The 25,949-nt window shown below is 41.8% G+C and overlaps 4 protein-coding genes across 4 annotated transcripts in view; 3 read left to right on the forward strand and 1 right to left on the reverse strand.

Moving 5' to 3' along the window:
• Positions 1-467, forward strand: part of LOC18053150 — an 11,482-nt gene extending 11,015 nt beyond the window's left edge. The window contains exon 2 of the mRNA XM_024191173.1: positions 178-467. Within this exon, the coding sequence (XP_024046941.1) occupies positions 178-194 (17 nt within the window). The 3' untranslated portion in view covers positions 195-467. The remainder of the gene's footprint in view (positions 1-177) is intronic.
• A 1,799-nt stretch (positions 468-2,266) lies between these two features.
• Positions 2,267-3,172, forward strand: LOC18053152. Its single transcript, XM_006446160.2, has 2 exons — positions 2,267-2,692; positions 3,008-3,172. The coding sequence occupies exons 1-2, from the start codon at positions 2,362-2,364 to the stop codon at positions 3,034-3,036; spliced, it is 360 nt and encodes a 119-aa protein (XP_006446223.1). The 5' UTR covers positions 2,267-2,361; the 3' UTR covers positions 3,037-3,172.
• A 3,109-nt stretch (positions 3,173-6,281) lies between these two features.
• LOC18053153 lies at positions 6,282-10,182 on the forward strand. The gene is made up of 12 exons (XM_006446161.2): positions 6,282-6,817; positions 6,980-7,182; positions 7,293-7,490; positions 7,615-7,686; positions 7,790-7,885; positions 8,043-8,122; positions 8,225-8,300; positions 8,384-8,594; positions 8,710-8,906; positions 9,034-9,139; positions 9,239-9,328; positions 9,396-10,182. Exons 1-12 carry the CDS (start codon positions 6,310-6,312, stop codon positions 10,157-10,159), a joined length of 2,601 nt encoding a protein of 866 aa, XP_006446224.2. The 5' UTR covers positions 6,282-6,309; the 3' UTR covers positions 10,160-10,182.
• Positions 10,183-16,366: 6,184 nt separating this feature from the next.
• Positions 16,367-25,949, reverse strand: part of LOC18053154 (MDIS1-interacting receptor like kinase 2) — a 13,207-nt gene continuing 3,624 nt past the window's right edge. Inside the window, exon 4 of the mRNA XM_024190702.1 lies at positions 16,367-16,411. Within this exon, the coding sequence (XP_024046470.1) occupies positions 16,367-16,411 (45 nt within the window). The remainder of the gene's footprint in view (positions 16,412-25,949) is intronic.

Below are 25,949 nucleotides of genomic sequence, written 5' to 3' on the forward strand. Positions count from 1 at the left end.
AAAAAAGAAAAGGGAGTAAAAATTTAAATTTACGACTAGATACTATCGTTTAATTATACTTAAACGAACTTATTTTACTCTCAAATTCGTGTTTTGAGTTATGTTATTACTATTGCTATTGTTGTTTAGTTTATACTGTGTATGCTAATATTATCATATAAAATGTTCTGTGTACAGGTATAACCATTCCATGATTTGCATGATAATGGGAGAGGGGTGAAGCAGGAGCTGCCGGACTTGCTATGAATTCTACTAATTAATATTTCAATTACTTAATAAGCCAGAATACGTGTTCTGAGCAGCTATAAGATCTTGTTGTATAATTTGTTTCCATGCTTTCATATATGTACTAGAAATAACCACAATATTCTGAGCAGCTATACGATCTTGTTGTATAATTTGTTTTCATGTTTTCATATATGTACTGGAAATAAGCACAATGTTTTAATTGTGCACATAATTAATAAGCTAGTTGTCTTTTTTTTTTTTTTTATTAAATATGGGTGCCGCCTCTATTATTATATCACTTATCCAACCTATGGTTACCAGCTAGAGTTTGTTAAATTTAATTGGACCACCTAAGGTTACAAAATTGAATGAGATACGTTTAATTTGGGTGTAATGGGTTGGGTTGAGGGGTTATGGTTAACAAAATAATAAAACATAAACTCACTATATTGCTTCATTTACAAAAATGAACATCGTGACAGACTTATGTTAGTTTGGGGAAGCCAGGCCTTCCCAAGTTGAAAAACAATTCGAGATAAGATTCATAATTTAAGTTTATCCAATAATTTAGAGATTCCGTATTTTGACTTTCTAAATTTACATTTTTTTTTAATTCTGACCTCCAGAATAAAATTGACCACATGTTTCACATATTTTCTTAGACCATTATCACTATCATACTATCTTAATTGGTCTATTTAAAATAAATATGCGTTTGTCAAGATTTTATTAGATAAACATACGGATGAGGTGGAATTCCGATTGCATCTAGAAATTTCTCTCGAGAATGGATACGAGCATACTAGAAATGGGAAAAATTCTTTCTCATCCCTATGGTTTCATGCAATAACCCATTTTATCCTTACTTTTTAAACAATAGCCCAAAATATCATTTCGTTAACTCATTGTTAGTTGAATGTTATTTGTTAGTAATTCGTTAAGGATAAAAAAGGGTTTTCCATCAAAGAGAAAATTAGAAAAATAAGTAAAAGTTAACATTTAACTAAAAATGATTTTATCTAATCCCACTAAATAGGAAATACCGAAAAAAATATGAAAAACTTCTATTTCAAGCCATTTTTTTTCACTTCTTCCTATTTTGAAGGCATGAAAGCCCTATAAACCCTAGATCACAATTTTCTTCTTCATCTAAGTATACTCTCTAATTGCATTGTAAAATGACTTGAATTGAGTTGAAGATAAAAAAGATATTCCGCACATGCAAGCACATAAAAGTGGGTGGTATTTTTGAGTTTTTCTTCCAATGATTTAATATATTATGTCAATTACAGTTTGTTCCTTATGACAATTATTTAATGGCTATATCAAACTATATCATCGTTGACTTCATTGAAGAAAAAGTTAATGAATTTTGCATACTTTTTAGTCTTATTTAATTGTGTAAAAAAATTATTTCAATTAGTTTGTATCACTTTAATGAAAAATCCTATTTTGCCCTCAATAAATTACTAGTTAACGGCTTTACACTAACGGTGAGTTAACGAAAGGATATTTTAGGTTATTATTTGAAAATTATGGATGACATAGTCTATTGCATCAAATCCTAAGGATGAAAAGAGCTTTTTCCTTACTGAAAACCAACAAAATTCTAGTATATTTTTTTTTTCCATTTAGTAATTTATTTTTTATCCTCGTCTATAATTGACTTTTAAAATTCTAATGACACGTGAAATTAAATTAGTAGCATTGGATGACTGTTTTTCAGATAACTAACAATTAAATTCACAATTCTCAACTTTCTTTTTTGAGAGACATGAAAGTCAAGGATAGACAACATGAACTGGAACTCTCTACTACTCATCTTATAGCTTTCGCCTGAACAAAACACATGGATATGATGAATAGTTGATAAAAGCAGAATTAATAAAAGAATAACATCTTGGCTATGCAAGACTAATAATGCACACGTGGCAAGATCCGCATGACTCATGTTCTCTCTTTACAAGAAATTTAAAGTAACAAAACCTGCCGATCTGAAGTGGATAATACCAATATCCACGTGAATTAGACACCAAGATTCTCGTGTGCTCTCATTCTTCTTCTCTATTTAGCATTAAAAATTAATTCAAAACCAAACCTGCATAAAAGCACTCTTAGAACTTTCACAAAAACATGAGCCCTAGGGTTTATATCTTGCCCCTTGCAATTCTAGTAATTGCCGGATTTATGGTATCCAAAAACCAAATAGTTTCGGCCAAAAGCTGCGGAGTCAATGTCTCAAACCTCGTGTCAGAGTGCCTCAGGTACGCTGGAAAAATAGGGCCACAGGAGCCGCCATCTCAAGGCTGTTGTGCTGAGTTGAAGACCATTGATGTTCCATGTGTCTGCAAGTTCCTCACCGATGATGTTGTGGAAACCATCAGTGACTTCATCAGCACAAAAAAGGCGGTTTTCGTGGCCAGATCATGCGGCATATATCTTTCACCTGGAACCCAATGTGGGAGTAAGTCCATATGTTTTTAAGGCTCAATAATTAATCAATGCTGTTGTAATAACATTTTTATCGAACAATGATATTTGGACAAAAGGATAATTAAAGGATGACAAGATCACCATCAAACAACATCATTTTCTTTTTTCATTTTTTTAAATCACTCTTTTATCCATCTATCATATATTGTGACTGATGACATATGAATCATTAATTAGTGCTTGTCTTGTTATAAGTCTCACTAAGTAATTGCAAGTTATTGGCATATTGTTATTATTTGTACCATATATTATTGGTTGATATTCTGATGTAATATATTTTCCACAGGCTTCACTATTCCTCCTGCACGAAAATGAGAAGCCATGAAGTTTAAAGGCAGCTTAATTCTCATTAATTCGGCTATTGTTGTAATGAAAGATAATCATTTTATACCAAATGGTTCCTTGTAATTTCGATATTAATAAGTATTAAGTTTTCCTCTGGAGGAGAAATAATGACATATTTAGATAATGGATCCTAAATTATTTATCCTAAATTTCATCCTAAATAATGTGGCATATGAGGTGTCATTCATTAAGTCGTTTTTATTTTTTATTATATTCAGGTGAATTAATTGTATTTTCTCACCATTCAATTGATAAATACTATAATATTTAAGTAAATTAATTATATTTTCTCGCCATCTAATTGATGAATGTCATATCATTTAAAATAAAATATTGAGATAACAATTCGGATGTGCAACGCTATATGAAAAAAAAGGATAGTTGTTGATTTAAAGAATCATGAAAATTGTGATCATTATTGTCATCAATATACGACATGTAAGAGCACTTAACGTGTACCTGTGGGTGTGTTAAATCATTTGTTAAAGCCTTATCAAACACAAATGCAAGATAAGGGAAAACGTGGACATCGAAATTATTGATGATTCAGAACTTTTAGATCTTGCTTCTCTATACTTTGTTAATTTTATAAGTTTCATTAACTCAAATCGATTTCTGCTATTACTTTCATTAGTGGAAAGATGGTACGGGGCTTAGAACTTTAAAAGCCATCACCTCAATTTGATCTAAATCCTTCAATATGTCACCGATAGCTCAGATAACCCAGTAGATTTCAGTTCTGGCAGCTAAGGTGTTATAAAAAGTATGCTTTCTGTGTAAAATTGGTTATATTTGGTAAATTTTGATTTAATTAACAACTAATTAGGCAATGAATTGAAGATTTTCATGGACAAAGAAATTAAAGAGATTATATATATATATATATATATAGTGAAGACAAAGTGAGGTTGCCACTAAAATTAAAAAAAAAAGTGTGTGTAAATTAAGTATCTCGCCATATGATTAATATCGTTATTAGCTTTAGGTAATCTAAAATTGACTTTGGAGGCGAGGCAACGGAATTTTTTTGTGTTTTTTTTTGTAAATTAATAAATTCCTTCCTCGACAAAATAATGTATAGATTAAATTAATGTTGGCTACTTGCCCTCCAAGGCAAGGCTTATAATATAACATATTAATATAATCTTCCATTTGAAGTCTGAATTTTATTTTTTTTTGGAGAATCTAAATTTTACAATGTTGGCCTTAGTAATTATCCTTAGAATATGGCGGTGAATATATCACTAAATTGAGATGTTACAACCTATGAATTTACCAAACATAAGACTCTCACTTATAGTTAATCACCATACAGTTTACTCAACCTTAAACTGAATCTGCTTCTCTTGAATAATTGCTACCCCTCTTAATCCACAATCCTCAAGGCACTTTACAAAGTGATCAATAACAATTCTTCAATTTTTCAATGTTTAGTGATTCAAGATCCACATAGACTCTCCACAAAGTAATCAATAGCAATTCTTCAATTTTTCAATATTTACTGATTCAAGATCCACATAGACTCTCCATAGAGATGAAAAGAAGATAAGTAAATAAATCAACACAATATTATGTGCCAAATCCGGATTCTCTAGGGAGGAGGTCCAAATTTGCTTCTCTACTTTATGCTATGTGTTGCATACCTTCAATTGTGAAATATCTCTCTTTATATAGGCACTAGGGTTTCACAAAAATAGCAAGTCTTAAAAGACTTAAATTCTTTCCAAATAAGAGTTTCTTTCCTCTTATAATTCTTATGAATTGAAATAAGAATAAATATGATCTTCTTGCCTTGCTTGTCTCCCAAGAAATATCTAGAACATTTAATGAACTTCCTGTTTAAACCAACTTCTTGCTCTAAATATATCTCATACGTTAATTATAGAATCTCATCTTTAATTGACTTGCTAAATTAGACATCTAATTAAATTAGGAAACAAATATTCCTAATAAATTGGAATCTCACTTAATTAGAGATTAATAAATTAATCCCTATTACAAGATATGCAATAAATAAAATTTTAATTTAACTAGACTTGCCATAAGATGCCAACTCTATAAATAATGGACTTAACATAAATAAATAGTCCTAATATAAGAATAATTTTGCTATCGATCAAATTTAAAATTAAAGAAGATCTAAATGAATTGATTGTTTAAATAAAACTAAAATAATTTAAAGTTTCAAATTATAACATAACGAAAAGAAAAAATCTGACTTGTTTAGATTAATATATGAAAATTAACTAAAATTATGGAATTAATCAATGCAAAAGTTGAAACTTAAAAGCTTGGATAATTTGTCAAAATGTCCACCTCCAACTTGTATTTCATACCTTAACCTGAACAAAGACATATATAATTGAAATAAATAACAAATAAAAATATTTATTCCAATAATACTATTTAGGTAGCTATATTTGTTTATTTACTTAGGCTATTTTTAATTATTTTCATTTTATATTATTACTAGAGAATATATAATGTGGTGTTAGTGTAACTGCTTTATTTACTAATAATGCCACATTTATAACTTTTAATATATTTTTAAAAATTAAATAAATACTATATTTTGTGAATTTCTGGAATTTTACAGATTTACTCACGGACTATGAATTTTGAAAATTTCAATCAATCCAATCTACCAATTCATAGATTGAATTTTTATGATACGAGTTGAATTTTTATGAATTGGACAGATTGAGTGGATTATACTGATTTTGAATACCCTACTTAAAGGATCAAAGTGTCATTCTTTCTTTTAATCTCATATACATACATGTAGACTCATACATAAAATTAGTGAATATTAGTTGGTTCAACTGCCCACAAGAGTGATATTGCAATTAAAAAGAATCCATTGTTTAAGTAATTGCACAAAAACAGTAATAGGTCAATTTTGCTGTGGTTATAAACGAAGGGCACCTATAATTAGAAGTAGCCTTTACACCTCATATCATATGACGTTCTGAGACTCGTATACCTTAATCAGAATTATCTCATTTGGATTATTACCTATACCGGATCATTAGCAACTGCGCAAGAACAGTCAAAAGTCAAATTTTCGCTAGAAATAGGCAATATTGCATGTTAATTGACAGCACACTTTCAGACACTCTTATGCATACCACACATTTCTTCCTTTTTTTTAGCTGCCTCTGTACTCTTGTCTATACAATTAAATATGAGAACATAATTTGGATTGCTTCATTCAATCCTGAGGAAAAAAACTCGAATAAAAAAATGAAGGGAGTTGTATTCTCCAATGTGTTGATTTACTTTCTGTTATGTAATTTAGCTTTTGCAAAAGAATGCGTAAACCTTTTCCCAAATAAGGCCGAGCTTGCATCCAGCACAATGAGAGCTAAACTCTCATCAATAAATGATGAAGCCTGGAAGAAGGAGATGCTTTCTAGTTATCAATTGCGATCTCCAGCCAATGAAGGCCCGGAAGCATCAAAGTTTCAGGCTGCGGAAGAGAAATTTGATAACACAATGCTGAGGAACACGAATGCTACCGGAGATTTTAAATTGCCCGGGGATTTTCTAAAGGAAGTGTCATTGCATGACGTTAGGTTGCTTCCGAATTCTATGCATTGGCGAGCACAGCAGACGAATTTGGAGTATTTGGTGATGTTGGACGTTGCTAGACTCGTTTGGAGCTTTAGAAAAACTGCCAGTTTGCCAACTCCTGGAGCCCCCTACGGAGGCTGGGAGGACCAGAAAATGGAGCTCCGAGGTCATTTTCTAGGTATATGTTAAGCTTCTAATTCATTCTTAATTTTGTTCAAGAAACGGTGAATTTTGAATTTAGCCTGTCCACTAGGATTTCGGCAAAATCCACTAGACTTTCTGCTTTATTTTTTATAACGTTCCGGTTTCTCTTTTGATCTAAACTTTTAACATATTGAAGGGCATTACTTGAGTGCGACTGCAATGGCATGGGCAAGCACTCGCAATGAAACTGTAAAACAGAAAATGGATGCAGTAATGTCTGTTCTATCTGAATGTCAGAAAAAAATTGGAACCGGGTATCTCTCAGCATTTCCGAGTGAGTTTTTCGATCGCCTCGAAAACTTAGTATATGTCTGGGCTCCATACTACACCATTCACAAGGTTAAATTTTTACTAAATATTTGTTTTTTAATGATAAAAATCCATTCGTGGAATTAATGGATAGCAATTTGGGATAAATTTTTGTTCTGATTTTTTTTTTTGGGGGACAGATCATGGCAGGATTATTGGATCAGTACACATTGGCTAACAATGGTCAAGCACTGAACATAACAATTTGGATGGCTGATTATTTTAACACTCGTGTTCAAAATTTAATAGCTAGATCCAGCTTAGAAAGGCACTATCAAACGCTTAATGATGAAAGTGGTGGCATGAATGATGTCCTCTACAAATTGTACGGTATAACAGTAAGTAATTTGTATACATATATGAGAAAATTTTATCATTGTTGATAACTAATGAAAAAACAAATTCATCCTTAACTTTTATCTAAGATATTTTTTTTTCTTTTTTAATTGTTACTGTGGCCAGAAAGATCCAAAGCATTTGAAGCTGGCTGAACTCTTTGACAAACCATGCTTTCTTGGACTTCTTGCAGTAAAGGTAAATTAAAATATCAACGAATAATTAAGTGGATGCATTTCTGTTCAAATAATTTGATATTAAACCTTGATGAATGTTTTTATAGAATTTCTTATGGTTGCAGGCGGACAACATTGCAGGATTACATGCCAATACACATATCCCTCTTGTTTGTGGTGTGCAAAACCGATATGAACTCACTGGTGATGAGCAATCCATGGTAATCCAATTACTTCGACATACAAATTTGATCATCTAAAAGAGCCTTGCATTATTGTTTCAGTTGCTATATCTTTATTAAATAGGCTCTGCCATTTTTTTCCTGGGCTTCATTTAAGAAAGTATTACAAGCACAGTTCATGTTTGGTAATTGCCAGGCAATGGGGACTTTCTTCATGGACATTATAAATTCTTCTCACTCGTATGCAACAGGAGGAACATCACACCAGGAGTTCTGGTAATAAGAACAGAACTAATTTAGTTATAGTTTACATTTTGAACCTCTATGTATATAATTATATACTGTTGATTAATTTCCTAATTGATTTTCATCAATTAGGACGGATCCAAAGCGGATAGCAACCGCTCTATCTGCAGAGACTGAAGAATCATGTACAACCTATAACATGCTAAAGGTACGTATATGGCTTGTGAATTGTTGGAGCTGACGATAAATTTATTGATTTAAGTTATTTTTAACATTTCATCCCTTTTGTAGGTGTCCCGGTATCTTTTTAAATGGACAAAACAAGTAACATATGCAGATTATTATGAACGTGCCCTAACGAATGGTGTGCTTGGCATTCAACGAGGAACAGAACCTGGAGTGATGATTTATATGCTTCCTTTATCTCCTGGAAGTTCCAAGGCTAAATCTTACCATGGCTGGGGAGATGCATTTGACTCGTTTTGGTGCTGTTATGGCACAGGTCAGTGATTCATTGCCCTTAATGCTACCCACACCCCCCCCCCCCACACCGGGGGGCTCTTGTTGCATCTAATTATGATTAACTTTCATATTTTCTTCTTGTTGCACACGTGTAGGAATTGAATCATTTGCAAAATTGGGAGATTCAATATACTTTGAACAGGAAGGAAAAGGTCCCGGTGTTTACATTATTCAGTACATATCAAGCAGTTTTGATTGGAAAGCTGGTCAGACTGTGATACATCAGAATGTTGATCCTGTCGTTTCATGGGATCAAAACCTTCGGATGGCACTCACATTCACTTCTAACAAGGTACACTGATTTCATTTATCTTTTCTGATGGACTCTTGCCTAACGATGTGATTTTTTGGATCGAATGATCAAGTAACTAGCTAGAATCACTGAAAATGAAAACCTTAATCTTTATCTATACATGCAGGGGCCAGGGGTATCGTCTGTCTTGAATTTGCGTATACCATTTTGGGCAAATCCAAATGGTGCCAAGGCTACATTAAATAAAGATAATTTGCAAATACCATCACCAGGTAAATCTCCTCTTTTACTGTTCTATTTTAACAAATCTATCTTAATTTAGAAACTAAGAAAAGAACACACCAAAAGCTTACATCATCATAATGATGCAGGCAATTTCCTTTCTGTGACTAGAGAATGGAGTCCTGATGACAAATTATTCATCCAGCTGCCAATTAATTTGCGGACAGAAGCCATCAAAGGTCTATATTTTCATCCATAACTTGTCCTCTTTAAATTAACCTAAAAATGACTAATTGTTTTGTTCAGATGATCGGCCACAGTATGCGTCTCTTCAAGCAATATTTTACGGTCCTTATCTACTTGCTGGAAACTCCCAGCACGACCATGAAATTAAGACCGGATCAGTAAAATCTCTTTCAGAATGGATTACCCCAATTCCTGCATCATACAATGCTGGCCTCGTTACTTTCTCACAAAAATCTGGAAACTCAAGTTTAGTCTTGATGAAAAATCAATCTGTTACAATGGAGCCCTGGCCTGCAGCTGGCACTGGTGATGATGCTAATGCAACATTCAGACTCATCGGGAATGACCAGCGGCCAATAAATTTCACTACCGTTAAAGATGTTGTCGGCAAACAAGTCATGCTTGAGCCTTTTGATTTTCCAGGAAAGCTTTTAATGCAGCAAGGAAATAATGACAGCCTCGTGATTGCAAATAATCCTGGAAATTCAGTTTTCCAAGTAAATGCTGGATTGGATGGAAAGCCTGATACTGTATCCTTGGAGTCAGTAAGTCGTAAGGGTTGCTTCGTGTTTAGCGATGTGAATCTTAAAGCTGGCACAGCCCTGAAGCTCAACTGCCAGCAACCGGATGATGGATTTAAGCAGGCAGCTAGCTTTGTAATGCAAAAAGGAATTAGTCAGTATCATCCTATCAGCTTTCTAGCAAAAGGATCAAACAGGAATTATCTCTTGGCACCATTGCTGAGCTTCAGAGATGAATCTTATTCTGTTTATTTCAACATTACAATTGAAAAGTTTGGACAAGAGGCAACAATTTTTGAATGATTGGTAACTGTTGCTACCGAAAATTCTTGAATGATTCTTTTATGTGCATGCACTTTCTCAAAAGAAACATATCATCAATTTTTTTCTCAATGCTATTTAGTTCGGATGAATACTGATATAGGAATGAAATTAAAGGAATATCTGCTGTACTTACAAACAAGATATATCTCTGCCTAGGTTTTAATTGAGAGTAACACACAGAGTACTCAGAAGGACTCGAAAGTCGAATCCATGATTCACCACTCGGCTATCCTCACTCCTCACCTGTCTCTCTCAGTTTCAATCGTCAACAACACTACCAGTACAACACTTGGCTCAATACCCATGTTGAACCATCCAACAGCTCAATTCCAATCTGTACAAATCGTACAATGCCCCAATAATTTAAGCCCCAGCCAGCAATTGTGGAGTCAATTGAATGTGGGTGTGAGGGTTACAGTTTATCAAGTAAAGGCAAGACTGGAGGGAGCGGTCACAGGGACAGAAGGCTAGAGGGACCATGAACTTTGGTTTTTGCCAAACGCCAACGCGACATCGTTTTCCCAAACGTGGCTTTAATAACCCATTTAGCCTCGCCATTCACGTAACCCCACGCCCCCTTTTATTTTGTCATTGCATTAGTTGAATTACCCTGTTTAGTTTGAAGATTGTTTTTTTCAATAAGCATACCACTCTATGGTGGGGGGTTAGGCGGGACTCCTACTTGTCATTTAGAACAGATAATGAAAGATAGAAGGAGGGGGACAAAAACCAAAACCTCCAATCAAGAGAAAAAAATACAACAGAAAAAGAAAAGATTAAGACATAGACTAACATGAGAATTATAATAAAAATGACTAATGTAGATGTTGATAATATGACTTACGATACTTGCGGTCGGCAAGTAATTTAAAGCCCTTTTTCGATTGATCGGCAATGCTAAAATCAGGGCTAAAGTCAACTCTCTCATAATTCTCAGGTGCAGACAAAAAGTGTTCGTTATTCGCTAGGTGCTCATCAGAACTATCATCATTATCAGTATGAGAATTATAATGCCTAAAATCTGTGCTGGAGGCTAGATGAAGATGTGGATTATACTCACCAATGCTCCGCAGGGGAGAAAGGCTTTGATCACGAGGTTCTCAGACCTTAGAATCATGAGTTGTGGCATCTTGGGTAATCGGCTCCTGAACGAATGTAGAATTTGTAACATTAGCTCGATTCTCTGTAGGTTTGGTGGTCGGGGACCCTGCATCCGCAATTTGCTTAGTGATAGAAGGCTCAGGTTGTAGAGTATCTGAGGGTTGTGGAGTATCTGACGTAGAACTTTTGACTTCTTACCATTTTTTACTCTGGTCTGCCAATTCCCACTAGGCCGCTGGGGATGGAGCTTCAGATTGGCCACGTAATATGTCTCAATGGTATAGCCAAGGTGCTTGCAGGAAGCACATTAGAGTGGAATTTTCTCAAAAATTACACTTTGTCAAAATCCAAAATCTCCCACACCGATTTATATTCGTGGCAACGGAGGTTCAGTGACATCATACTCCACTAATACCCTAGCTACAGAAGGGCGGGTTAAAGAGGTAGTAGCTTGATCAATTCGCAATGGCTTACCAATGGTTGATGCAATCGAAAATAATGCTTCCTTACAGTGCATGAAATTGACAGGCAGGTAAGGAAAAAATATCCATACTGGGACTATAGGGGACTCCTCGGAACATCGAAAATCAGTTGTCCATTTAAAAATTCTTATGGCATTCCCATTAATGTACCATGTCTGCCTAATCCATAGGCGGGAGTAGTCCTCATCAACATCTAATTGAATTAACAGATGTCGATTATTTAAAAGAGACACCTTAGAATTTCCTTTCAATCTCAAAGTAGTAAAAAAATTACGAATTAATTCCATACTAGGTCTATTGTAAGAAAATTTACCAACTAATGAGAGCTTGAAAGGAATGGCCATCGCTTAAATTTCTGCAGTGGAAAATTGCATGTTAGGCTCCCCTCGAACGAAGTGACGGTCTTCATCGAAATCGTCGAGCTGATTGGGCTGTTCATAATATCCACGAATGATTTTTTAATGGATTTGTTTTGATTAGGGACGGAATTCAAAACCGAGGCATAAGAGAGTGTGGACGTGGGTTGAGTGATGTTTTGGATCATGGGAACATTTTGGGGGTTATTAAATTCGGAAGTGGGTTGGGCTTGCGTTTGCCGAGTGGGAGAGGCTGGTGGGGCATGGGAAATGCTAGTGGGGAACACACATGGGGAACACAATTCATGTGCTGCCGAAAGTGTCTCACGATCATGGGGGCTGCTGCACGCGTGCTGACTTTTGGGCTGGTCTTGGTTGGATGTTTGCTGCCCTTGGCTGGGTTCGGTGGAGGTTGCATGCGGCTGGCTTACGGTGGTTAACAGCTGCAGCTGGTGTTGAGCACTGTCCCGAGTGCTTGTTTGTGATTTGCATGGGGTTTTTTGGTGTGTGGGGGTTGTTTGTGTGGTGGTGATTGAGGCTGACTGGTGGTTGTACCTTGAACCGAATCTTGACATAAATGGCCATGGGGCACGGGCTGGTTTTGGGGGTGCATAAGGGCTGTGACAGCAGGTTGTGCATCTCCCGATTGGTCTTGTGTGGCTTGTGATGGTTGCGGGCTAGATGGTAATAAAGGCTTGGTTTGGTTTGAAGGTGATGGTGGCTCGATGGTTGGCGGTTGATTGTCTATGTTTGCGGACGTTGGGGGCTGTTGGAGTTGGGTGGCTGGCGAATGACTCCTATACTTTGAGCGGGTTTGCCTTTGAGATCTCCTAAGAAAAGGAGGATCATTTCTGGAAGTGAGGGGAGGAGCTGGTGGTGGCTGGCTGCCATTACCGTTATCCGGCGAGTTCATGAGATCCGGCTCATCTTGAGCACTTTTTTCTTCCCCTTCTTCAAGTGAATGGAGGGGCGGTTGATTTGCTACCTCACGGCAGCCTTCATAGACATTTATGCCACTATTAATAGGCTTTTCTTTTGTTCGCTTACGGCATTAGGTGTCGTTGAAGGTTGCTGAAGTTTCGAGAGAATATCGGCAGTGGATGTAGGTGGTTGGTTTCCATGGGGTTAGATTTGAGATGGAGGGTCTGCATGGGAGTGGTTTGGAGAGATATGTGGTGGTTGTGTAGATGGATTGTGGACAGTTTGCCGCTGGAGAGGTTTGATTCGCGGTGGAGGCTGTTGGACGTCAGGTGGCGGGTCATTGGTGAATTTAGGGGGTCGTCTAAATGATTTCTTAGGAGGATTCAAACTCCTGTTAATTCGTTCTTCGGCGGAGAGGGTGGAAACTGGTGATGGCTGGTTGCCATCTCCGGCGGCCGGAGAGGCCATTAAGGCTTTTGGGGGGGGGGGGGGAGGGGGACAAGCATCTGTCGTCAATTTTTTATGTTGGTTGTTGGTTGCTGGCATTTTTTATGTCAAAAGAATGTAATTCCATAGAAACTTGGGACAGTGAAAACAAATATGATTTCGGGTGATAATTTAGGACGGACCATATCGAACAATTCAATGACAATGGAAGTGTGTCGTATGAAGTGGGGAAGCTAGGAATGTACTTTAGTGAGGCTGATGAATTTTAGAGAATGAACTTGACCTCCTAGTGTTCTATAGGTTATATTACTTGCACTCAGTCAGGTATTTCATGAAATTTTCCATTTTTGTTTTTGAGGACTATTGTGGCAGATAGGTTCGAGGGTACCTTGGGAGATAGTCAATTTTGAGTTTTACGTCAATTAGCTGTGTTTATTACTTTTCTAAATAGAGTGCTAGAATCACTGGGCTAAAATTCTTCTGGGCACTTTTCATCCGTTTTTGACAAGCATAGAGGAGGATGTTAAACTTCATTTGTGGACGGTTAGAATCTGAACTGAAGCTCAAATTAAAGCCATGAAACAAGCAGCCACAATATTGCAGGAAACTTCCTGTGAGCTATGTATAACCAATGACTCAGAGCCCGCGGGCATGGTTTGCTTGAAATTGGATTTAGGTGGACCAAAAAAAAAAAAGAAAGGAAATGGGTATTTGATAGGATTACTTTCATTGCTAGCACAGAATGGGATTAATTCCTGGTTCTCAGTGCTTAGCGTGAAATTACTTAGTCATAGAGATCATTTTTGAGAAAAACTGAGGAAGATCCTCCTATCGAAATAGTTTCTCCTGTAGTCTATACTCTTTGTTTGATTATTTTTCTATTAAATATTCTCATTGAAATTTGTGTTTAATCTTCACTGATGCGAGGAGTTTTCCAAATGTGTCTCCTTTCTGTTGGTTCATTCCTTGATGACTCAGCTATCTCTTCTGGCAGCAACTGGGATTGGGAAAGATTGCATATCTGATAAATGCAGGGAAGATAGATTCTTATGACTTAATTACAATGAAAACTCTCAAGGTACTGGAACATCGCTGTTGCCGAATCTGTATCTTCCCATTCGTATGCTATGATGCATAGTGATTATTAACATTCCCATAGCATGCTGGAGCCATATGGAAGCATATAGAAGATGGAGTAAGAAAGATTGATTGGTCGTCATTATTAACTTTTTTCAGGGTTTATTCTATATACATGATCAGCTGAACTTGTTCTCTTTAACTTTCATAAACGCATTGACACAGTTTTTACTTTTTGATCATTGGATATCCCTGACTTTATGTTCATCGAGTTCTAAACTAGGGAATGCTGTTTGACTTACAACCTTAATAGCTAGGAAGGTTGTAACAAGGTGGCCACAATGCATTTTAACCACCGATTGCTTTCTTAGGGAAAAGAAAAGAAAGGAAAGATCTTAACCTCTCCCCCACAATTTGTGTTAATTGTCACTACTTCTTGTGATTTATTTTATATTTTAAATCACATTTGGTGACGGTTTCCAATTGCACAAGCCTACAGAAATCAAGTTGTACTTCTATTTTTTACAGAATTTTATTTCTGTTTATCATTCATCCTTGGCAATATCCTGACAAGCAATGTCGTACTTTTTGCTTTTCATATTCTCAAAGTTGGTCACATCTTTTTATTTCAAATTGAAAGATAATAAATTCACGCTAGTTTTCTTTTAATTAATGAATGAAAATTAATTCTCGTTGGATAATCAATATATATTTGTTTTAGAGTCCTCAGGTGGACTTAACTTTTGGGGTTTTGGGTCCTCATTTGTTATATTGGTTTGGTTCTTGAGGTAAATAAATCAAGGATTATAATATTGAGCATTCAATTTTCATGTCTGAAACTTCTAATATCCAAATTCACTCATGTAACACAAGTACACTATTTTAAACCAATTAGTTGGTATCACGCTTCAGAAATTTTGTATTTCCAACTTATATACTCATGCAAGTTTTTGATACCCAAAAGACAATGGTTCGATTTTTTCCTTCTGCCCCCTCCCCACTGTGTTGTCAAATCATCCATAAATTTGCTGCAATGCTCAGCCAGTGCATGTTGAAAATAGCAGCTGTGAGAATTCAACAGCTGACTCTGATGACAAGCTAGCATGCCATCTCAGCTACACTCATTTGCAATCAGAATATGCAGAAGATTTACTGAGCTGGCAGAATGGAGCTACTGAAGAATCACAGCAAATAAGCATGCAAGGATTACGTTTCTAGAAGCTGAACATGATTGGCTAATATTTGTCATATTCACAGGTTGTTATTTGTGTGTTTACAAATCTTACCCCTTAGGCCAGCTGTCTCTTTATTCTTCTCTCTGTATATAAATGAACCTAAACTTGTAATCAATTATTCAAGTTGTTATCTTTTATAAAGCTTTTGTGATTTATGCTCTGCTTGCTGTTCATAAGCAATTTATAGCAAATTTTAACTGTGCAAAGGTAATTTTATCAATGTAAGTGCTTGAATTGTTCATTGATCTCGATCGCATTCGTCTTCTTCAGACAGCCATTTGCTGTGTCTTACAAATCATGCTGTGTTCACTAATTGAAGCAACTAGGAGTCAGCGTAGATCAGGATAATGACTTGTGTGGCATGGATACACACCTGAGACTTAATTGGTATACTTGTCCCATGTCAAGCTCAATGGAACCCTTTCAAATTTCACTTTAGAATATGCTGTTGGTTTGTTTTTATTTTATTTTATTTTATCTTTCCACATCTAAAGATAAGGATTTAAATACAAAAAATTCAGCCTCACGAAAGTTATACAAAAAGCTATTAATGAAATACATTCGAGATTAACAATCACATTGATCAATCAAATACATGCCTTGTTTCATAAGTTCTGTTTGGGAGGGATACTGTTTGGGACAAATGCGTCGAAGGGACCAGGAACGACGAGCAGACATCTGATGGCGGAGTTCTGCGAACCGGTGTTTTCCGTTAAAGCCTGGCGCGTGGAAGAACAGGAGCAGAAACATCCTGCTCGTCCACGATGTTGTCGTCCGCGAGGCCAATTCCTATAAAAGGCACGAGGCCATTCCGGCTAGAGATCGAGAGGCGAGGAGACCCGGTCGACGGCAGTTGGCAAGACGTGCTCTCCAGCACGAGAATCTAGGCACAACAGCCACGCTTTCCCCAGAACCGCGACGTAACACGCAAGATCTCACGGAGCCAGGACAGCCACACTTTCCCCAGAACCGTGGCGTAACACGCAAGGTCTCACAGAGCCGTGGCAGCCACGCTTCCCCTGAACCGTGGCGTAACACGCTAGATCCCATGTTTTGCCCATAACGCAGCAGTTGGAGTCCCATACCGTCTCGAAAAGAGCGGAAGACTGAGATTCAGAGGAAGCCTATAAAAAGGTAGCCAACGAAGGTAAAAGGGTTGGCATTCTTGAGAAAAGGGGAGAAAACCACAAGAAACGCCATAAGACCTGTGGCAAGCTTTTCCCGAACCTTCATATCTGACTTGAGCGTCGGAGGGTTTGCGCCGGGAAAACAACCGGCGTACTCTGACTTATCTGTGTACGCAGGGACCTCCGGAGAAGAAGCCTGGCGAGGAGACCTCCTGGTAGTGACGAAGTTGATCGAGCAGAGATCCTGATCGTAGAACGAGGAGAACCGGAATCTCGCATCAACATTTTGGCGCCGTCTGTGGGGACCCAGAGCAAAAAGCTTCTGTCGATAGCAAGAAGAGGGGTGGAGTAAGCGAAAGTCAATGGAGATAGGAGGAAGTAGCGCACAAGGGGGTGACATAAGGCTTAACGATTCCGTGACGCTGAGGGAGGTGATCAGCGAAGCACGGGAAAAAGTCATGTTCGACCGGATGGAGCGAATGGAAAAGCAGATGGAAACCTTGACAACCATCCTGCATGAGCTGCGGAACGAGCGAAGGGTAACCCAAGAGGGAAGGGTGAGAGGCGGTGGAGCGGCACCAGGTACCGATAGTGCGGAGAGAAGTCAAACCGCTGGGAGATTTGGCGGTGAGAGAGGCAACGTACCTCTGCGGGGAGAATTTCATAGAGAAAGAGAGCAGTCCCCGGTAAGACAGACTTGTGACGGGGGCGACGGGGTGGTGAACGCAGAGGAAACAGAACTGAGGCAACACTTACATGATGTAGAGCGAGAGCGGGATCAAGCTGCAGCGCGCGACCCTGGTCGCGCAGGACAGCTGGAGGAGGAAGTGCGAAGGCTAGCGCAAATAATTGATGACATGCAAGGGAGGAACAGAGCCCCTGGTTGGAGGATAATGCTGGACGGGGAATCACCGCTCGCAGCAGAGATCATGAGGGCAGTTATTCCAAGAGATTTCCGCCTCCCCGACCTCAGATACTCGGGAAGAACTGACCCGCTGGTGCACATAGAGCGCTTCAACGACATAACGGGGGTCCAGGGATTATCTCCATCCCAAAGGTGCAGGGTGTTCCCACTATCCCTTGAGGGACGTGCACGAGAATGGTACAGGAAACTTCCTCGGGGCAGCATAAAAACCTTCGAGCAGATGTGCCAGGAATTCGCAGAGCAGTTTAGTGGGGCAATGTCACCGGAAGATGACATGATGGAGCTGAAGAGCATGAAACAGGGGGAGCAAGAAACCCTTCGGGAATTCATCAAGAGGTTTCATCGGGCTGTCCTCGACTTGGGAGCCTTCAACCACCCTCAGGCGTTAAGGGGACTGAAAGAAGGGGTGAAGATAGGAAGGCTGTGGTACAATTTAAGAAGCCCAGCTATTCAAACGTATGCAGCCGCATACGAACAGGCTAAAAGAGACATCGAGATTGAGGAGGAGAAGGCTGCACGGATCAAGACAGACCAGTTGGAAGGGTTAGGGAGGAAAGAGAAGAAAGCATTACCAACTAATGGACCGAACAGGAGGAGGGACCACCAGATCTCCGGTAGTGGAGCAGGAGGTAGGGTAATTGCTTACCAGCCTCATCAGAGGCCGCCACAGTATCAGCGCAACAGGGCGCCACCTCCTCGTTCCCCAGCTAGGGAGCCTTGGAGAAGACATGATTCGGCATCCGGCGATCTTCATCAACATTCCCACGGTAGCAGGACGAGCAGACCAGAAGCACTCCCACCGCCCCCAACTCACAGTGGGGCAAACAGAGAAAGAGCAGTGCATCTGGTCGACCAGAACCAGGACTATGGGCGGTACACTCCCTTGAAGATGCCCCTGGATGAGGTGTACGAGGCCATAAAGGGTCGAGGGCTGCTGCACCTCCCCACACCAATAACAAAGCTACCCAACAGGAGGGATAGAGGACGTTATTGTAAGTTCCATGGCACCCATGGCCATACCACAGCAGAGTGTAGAGATCTCAAGACCCAGGTCGAAGATTTGGTGAGAAATCGGTACCTGGACGAGTTTATGGATGGGACTTTCCCGATGGTGGCCACCACGGATGAAGGGGAGCAGAGTGATGGAATCTTGAGACGCGAGCCGCCCGCAGCGAGGGTGATAGCTGGGGGCCCAACGTTGGCTGGAGATTCGAACAGATCGAGAAAAAATTATGCCAGATACGCCATGACCAGTAAAGAGATACTCTTCAACACCCCAGCAGCCAAACGAGCAAGGGTCAGGCAAGTGCCAATCATGTGGACGGATGAGGATGAGGAAGGGATTCTATACCCCCACGAGGACGCTTTAGTCATCAAGGCTACGATCGCTAGCAAGAAGTTTGACCGGATACTGGTTGATACGGGGAGCTCGGTTGATGTGCTATTTAAATCAACTTTGGAAGAGATGGGAATAGCCGACCGGAAGTTGGAATACACCAACACCTCCTTGAAGGGGTTCGGAGGAGGGAAGCTGGTCCCTCTGGGCGTGGTCGAACTGCCTATCACAATCGGGAGCCCCCCGACAGAAAGAACAATGATACTGGACTTCGTCGTAGTGGACGAGGAAGGTCCTTACCAGATGATCCTAGGTCGGCCATTTTTAAGGATGAGCAAAGCGGTGCTGTCCAACCATTATCTGTCTCTGAAGTACCGGGTGAATGGGGTAGTCGGAGTGGTACGAGGAGACTAGAGGATCGCAAGAAGCTGCTACTCCTCGGCAGCAAGGGAGGCGATGCAGATAACATCCCTCGATACCCGAGCGGAAAACAAGACTGGCAGACAAGAACCCGTAGAGGATCTGGAAACAGTAAGCATGGGACCGGAGAACCCGGGAAAGACGATCAGAATCGGGTCGAGACTTGAGGGAGAGCAAAAGCAGGAGTTGGTGAAATGCTTACAGGCTCATGCCGACGTGTTTGCCTGGACACATGAGGACATGCCAGGGATTGACCCAGAGGTAGCATGTCATAGGCTGGCAATAAAGAAAGGTGCTCGGGCAGTAAGGCAGAAGAGGAGGTGCTTCAACCAGGAGAGGTATGAGGCTGTAAATGATGAGGTGGAGAAGCTTCTGAGAGCAGGGTTCATTCGGGAAGTCAATTACCCAGAGTGGATATCAAATGTGGTGTTGGTAAAGAAGGCGAACGGCAAGTGGAGGATGTGTGTGGATTTCACAGACCTCAATAAGGCGTGCCCAAAAGACAGCTTCCCTTTACCAAAGATCGATCAGCTAGTAGATTCAACGGCTGGACATGGTCTGCTTAGCTTCATGGACGCATTCTCGGGATACAACCAGATCCCCATGTACGAGCCGGATGAGGAGAGCACGGCTTTCATCACTAACCAAGGTCTGTTCTGTTACAGGGTGATGCCATTCGGTCTCAAGAATGCTGGGCCACCTATCAAAGGCTGGTGAATAAAGTCTTTAAGCCCTTGATCGGGAAAACCATGGAGGTGTACGTGGACGACATGATCACCAAGTCCAAAGTCCCGAAGGAACATGTCAGACATCTCGAGGAGACGTTCGAGCTTTTGAGGAAGTATAAGATGAAGCTCAACCCGGAGAAGTGTGCTTTCGGGGTCGAGTCCGGGAAATTCCTGGGATTCATGGTGAGCCATAGGGGGATTGAAGCAAATCCCGAGAAGATCCAGGCGATTGTGCAAATGACGTCTCCTCGAAACCTGAAGGAGATGCAGAGCCTCACGGGGAGGTTGGCGGCGTTGAGCAGATTCATATCCAAGGCTACAGATAAGTGTCAGCCATTCTTTCAAGTGATAAGGAGGGGAAAGAAAACGGAATGGACCCCAGAATGCGAGGAAGCCTTCCGGAACTTGAAGCATTACTTGCAGCAAGCTCCGCTACTGTCCACACCGAGGGATGGGGACAAGTTGAATCTGTATTTGGCGGTATCTGATCGGGCCGCCAGTTCCGTTCTGGTGAGAGAGGAAGAAGGAATTCAGTATCCGATATACTACACCAGCAAGGCCCTGCTCGACGCTGAGACCAGATACCCAACGATGGAGAAATGGGCACTGGCCCTTGTGGTTGCTGCTCGGAAGTTGAGGCCGTACTTTCAAGCATTCCCGGTCTCGGTAATCACCAACCAGCCATTGCGTCAAATTCTGCACAAGCCGGATGCCTCTGGTCGGCTCGTCAAATGGGCTGTAGAGCTGAGCGAATTCGACTTAGACTATAAACCCCGCGCGGCGATAAAGGCCCAGGCAATGGCCGATTTCATAGCTGAGTTCGCGGAGCCCGAAGTATGCTTGGGTCAGCAAGATGCAGATGTAGGCAACGACGAAACTCAAGTATGGCAGATATCTGTGGATGGGTCATCAGGAGAGCGGGGTTCAGGAGCAGGGATTGTCCTGGAAGGCCCAGAGGGGGAGGAGATCTCTTATGCTGTAAAGTTGGAATTTGCAGCCACAAATAACCAGGCAGAATATGAAGCCTTGATAGCAGGGCTGGAATTGGCTAGGGCCGTGAAAGCGGACAGAGTTAAGATCAGAACCGATTCCCAGCTGGTTGCGAATCATGTCAGTGAAAGATTCCAACCAAGAGAGGAGAAGATGGAACAATACCTAAGGATAGTCAGGCAGATGATGGGGAAGTTCGAAGCAGTGGAGGTGATACAAATCCCCAGGGAGCAGAATAGTCGAGCAGACATTTTGGCTAGGATGGCAGCCGTCGCCGACCCAAAAATGCCAAAGTCGGTCCCCCTAGAAGTGAAGTCTCGCCCGAGTATCGAGCAAAATTTGGGGGTGTTGCGGATAGAACAAAAAAGCTCGTGGATGGACCCGATAGTTTCATACCTTAGAGACGGGGTCTTACCACCAGATAAGCTACGGGCTCGGAAGATTAGAGCTCAGGCCTCGAGATACACGATGATCGATGGGGTACTGTATCGACGAGGATATACATTACCGTTCCTTCGGTGTTTGGACGATGACGACGCGGATTACGTGCTGAGGGAAGTGCATGAAGGAATTTGCGGGAATCATTCTGGCGGGAGGTCCCTGGCCCACAAGGTTCTAAGGCAGGGATATTTCTGGCCGACGATGCACCAGGATGCGCAAAGGAAGACCAGGAGCTGTGCAAGCTGCCAGAGTTTTGTGAATTTCTCTAACCAACCACCAGAGAAGCTCACCTCCATGGCCTCCCCTTGGCCATTCGCTCAATGGGGAATTGATCTGATCGGCCCATTGCCAAAGGGACGAGGAGCAGCAACACATGCAATAGTCGCTATAGATTACTTCACGAAGTGGATAGAGGTAGAAGCCCTTAGCAGGATCACAGAGAAGAAAACAACAGACTTCGTGTGGAGAAACCTGGTCTGTCGATACGGGATCCCATATGCCTTGGTAACGGATAATGGCAGGCAGTTCGATAATCACAGCTTCAGGGATTTCTGCCAGAACCTCGGGATAGAGCTGAAGTATTGCTCGCCTGCTCACCCCCAATCGAATGGACAAGTAGAAGCAGCCAACAAGACAGTCAAGAGGCTTCTGAAAACCAGGCTCGGAGCAAAAAAGGGTGCGTGGGTTGACGAGCTGTCAGGTGTGCTATGGGCATACAGAACAACCCACAAAACCGCAACGGGGGAGACACCGTTCGCTTTGGCTTTCGGACATGAAGCGGTCGTGCCAGCTGAGGTAGGAACGACCACACACCGGACAGATCATTTCAATGAACAGGAGAACGACGAGCAGATATGTTTGAATCTTGATCTGCTAATGGAGAGGAGGGAACAAGCAGCCGAGCGATCAGTCACTTACCAACAGAGGGTTGCTCGGTATTATAACCAGAAGGTGAACATACGGCAATTCAGGGTCGGAGACTGGGTACTGAGAAGAGTGAATCAGAGCACCAAAGATTCGACTCAAGGAGTGCTGGGACCGAATTGGGAAGGGCCGTATAGAGTCAAGCAGATAGCGGGGCCCGGAGCTTACAAGCTGGTTCGCGCGGACGGCCACGAAGTGAAACGCCCATGGAACGCAGCACACCTCCGAAAATACTTCCAGTAAGACTTGCTCACATTTTAAAGCAATTTCTGCTCATGCTGTCTATCTTTTATTTTTATGTTTTATGTCCGAACAATTTCATGTAAGTCAAATCCTGCCATTAATGTAACGTCGACGAATTTTATTCGCTTGAAACCGAAAAAAATCCTAAGGCATGCAAAGGCTCGCCAAGTCTCAGAGCCTGTCTTATGGCGAGACAGAAGCCAAGCATGCCAGGATCTGCTCGGCCACGAGAAGGCAGCAGAATCCAAATCGTTTGAAGAAAATCCTAAGGCATGCAAAGGCTCGCCAAGTCTCAGAGCCTGTCTTATGGCGAGACAGAAGCCAAGCATGCCAGGATCTGCTCGGCCACGAGAAGGCAGCAGAATCCAAATCGTTTGAAGAAAATCCTAAGGCATGCAAAGGCTCGCCAAGTCTCAGAGCCTGTCTTATGGCGAGACAGAAGCCAAGCATGCCAGGATCTGCTCGGCCACGAGAAGGCAGCAGAATCCAAATCGTTTGAAGAAAATCCTAAGGCATGCGAAGGCTCGCCAAGTCTCAGAGCCTGTCTTATGGCGAGACAGAAGCCAAGCGTGCCAGGATCTGCTCGGCCACGAGAAGGCAGCAGAATCCAAATCGTTTGAAGAAAATCCTAAGGCATGCAAAGGCTCGCCAAGTCTCAGAGCCTGTCTTATGGCGAGACAGAAGCCAAGCATGCCAGGATCTGCTCGGCCACGAGAAGGCAGCAGAATCCAAATCGTTTGAAGAAAATCCTAAGGCATGCAAAGGCTCGCCAAGTCTCAGAGCCTGTCTTATGGCGAGACAGAAGCCAAGCATGCCAGGATCTGCTCGGCCACGAGAAGGCAGCAGAATCCAAATCGTTGAAGAAAACCCTAAGGCATGCAAAGGCTCGCCAAGTCTCAAAGCCTGTCTTATGGCGAGACAGAAGCCAAGCATGCCAGGATCTGCTCGGCCACGAGAAGGCAGCAGAATCCAAATCGTTTGAAGAAGATTCCCAAGGCATGCGAAGGCTCGACAAAGTCTCAAAGTCTGTCTTAGGGCCAGACAAAAGCCCAGCATGCCAGGATCTGCTCGTTCGCGAGAAGGCGAGCAGACTCCGAAGCATTCGGAAAGTTTTCTACGGCACCCAAAGGCCTCACCAAGTCTCAAAGCCTGTCTTACGGCGAGACAGAATCGATCAGCGTTTCAGACGAAAATTAATTCATGAGTACGACACGAGATAGTAATCAACAACATTTTTATTAATGGCTAACAGAGGGGATAAATTTCATAAACGTTGTTCATTACAATACAAGAAGAAATATATCAAAAAGATGGTGGATCAGTGAGCCGAGCAGCATCGGTTGGCTGGACCTCCTCGGGTGCGGGAGGGGTATCACCAGTTGCGTCCGGGGGGGTGCTCGCCTCGCCAACATCAGCAGGGACTGCACGAGGAGGAGAGTTACCCTCCTCAATCACGATCGGCTCTAACCCCTCGGCATCTTCCTTGGCCGCCTCCTCGTCCATATGTTGAGCAACACCAGCTGCAAGGTCATCCATCTTCAGATCAGGGTGTTGCTTCCCGAGGACGGCCATGATACAACGATACGAATGCCGAAGTCCCTGGTCGTACTGGTTGTCGGCCTCCCTCTCCAAGTTCTCTACATGAGCTCGCTGGGAATCGCGGAGAGATTCGAGCTGAGCCTCATACATAGCCCTCTGCCCTTGGAGATCGTCCTTAACCTTGGTCAGCTCCTCCTCGAGGGTAATGGCTTTTGCTTGAGCAAGGGACTCTTGCTCTATCAGCTTGAGGTTCTCAACGTTTAGCTCCCCCGCCTTTTTCTCGGCAACGTCAGCTCTGGTCGTCGCCGATTGAATGTCCTCCTTCATCTTCCTGTCGTAACGGCCAACCTTGGCCTTATAGTAGGTGGCCATGCAGCTGAGATGGAAAGCACTGTACTGCATGGCTCCCACCAGCTCGCCCAGGGTACAACCGTCAAAGCCCTCCAGGTCCTTCTTGCTCACGAGTTTAGACAACTCATTGAGATAGGGAACCAAGTGTTCTGGTCGGCTGTCGGGTAAGCGAGACCGAGGCACAACAGGTGGAGAAGAGGAAGCAGGATCAGTGGCCGCTCTACTGGATTCCCCGACTTTAGCAGAGGCAGGAGGGAGAGCCTGCAAGGGAGGAACCTGCTGCACGATGTTCTTTCGCTTCGCAGCGGGAGCATCTTTGTCCTGGTCCCTATCGGTTGTTGGAGGCCGAGAGCGTTTCCTGGTCAGAGCTCCAATCACTGCGTCCTCCATCTTATGGCCAGGAAGTATCAACCGAGACTCGAGGAAGTTGTATGTAGATAGCAGTTCTCGGCTCGAGCAGGAATTGGCCAATACAGCCTCGACCCGTTTAAGCAGACCAGGTCGGAGCGGGAAGTGAACACCCCAGGAAACTACAGCACAAACAGACACTTGGTTAGAGACAAACCAATACAGCAGGAACAATTATGGATACAAGACATCTAAAGCGAGCAGGCAACCTGGGACCGTGAAACGGGGTGGGACGCGACAATCCTTCCCGTCTATTTGTGCAACTTGACCCCAGGGACCCCCAGCAAAAAAGAATTTCCTCTTCCAAGTCCCACCACCACCAGTTGGAAGATCAGTTATGGGTTTCCTGCTCTTGGTACCAGATTGGAAGTAGTACCAGCCGGCATCTTTAGGGCTGCTCTTCAGCTGGTACAGGTGCTTCACCTCATCAACCGTGGGCTCGCTTTGGCAACATCTGTCCCACAATATGAACAGACCAGAGAGCACTCTCCACCCGTTGGGGTTCAGCTGACCAGGAGCCAGATTTAGCCCGTTAAGTATCCGGGCAAAGTAAGGCTGCAAGGGACACCTCAGCCCATACTTAAAGCTCTCCAGATACAGGGTAACGTATCCCCTGGGAGGCCGGCTAGGTGTATCCTTCTTTCCTGGGATCCTAAGAGGTATCTCACCAGGAATACTATACCTAAGTCGGAGGTCATTGAGCTCGTCGAATGTGGTC

This window comes from Citrus clementina, unplaced genomic scaffold, assembly GCF_000493195.1.
Source record: "Citrus clementina cultivar Clemenules unplaced genomic scaffold, Citrus_clementina_v1.0 scaffold_2, whole genome shotgun sequence".
Taxonomy (NCBI): Eukaryota; Viridiplantae; Streptophyta; class Magnoliopsida; order Sapindales; family Rutaceae; genus Citrus; species Citrus x clementina.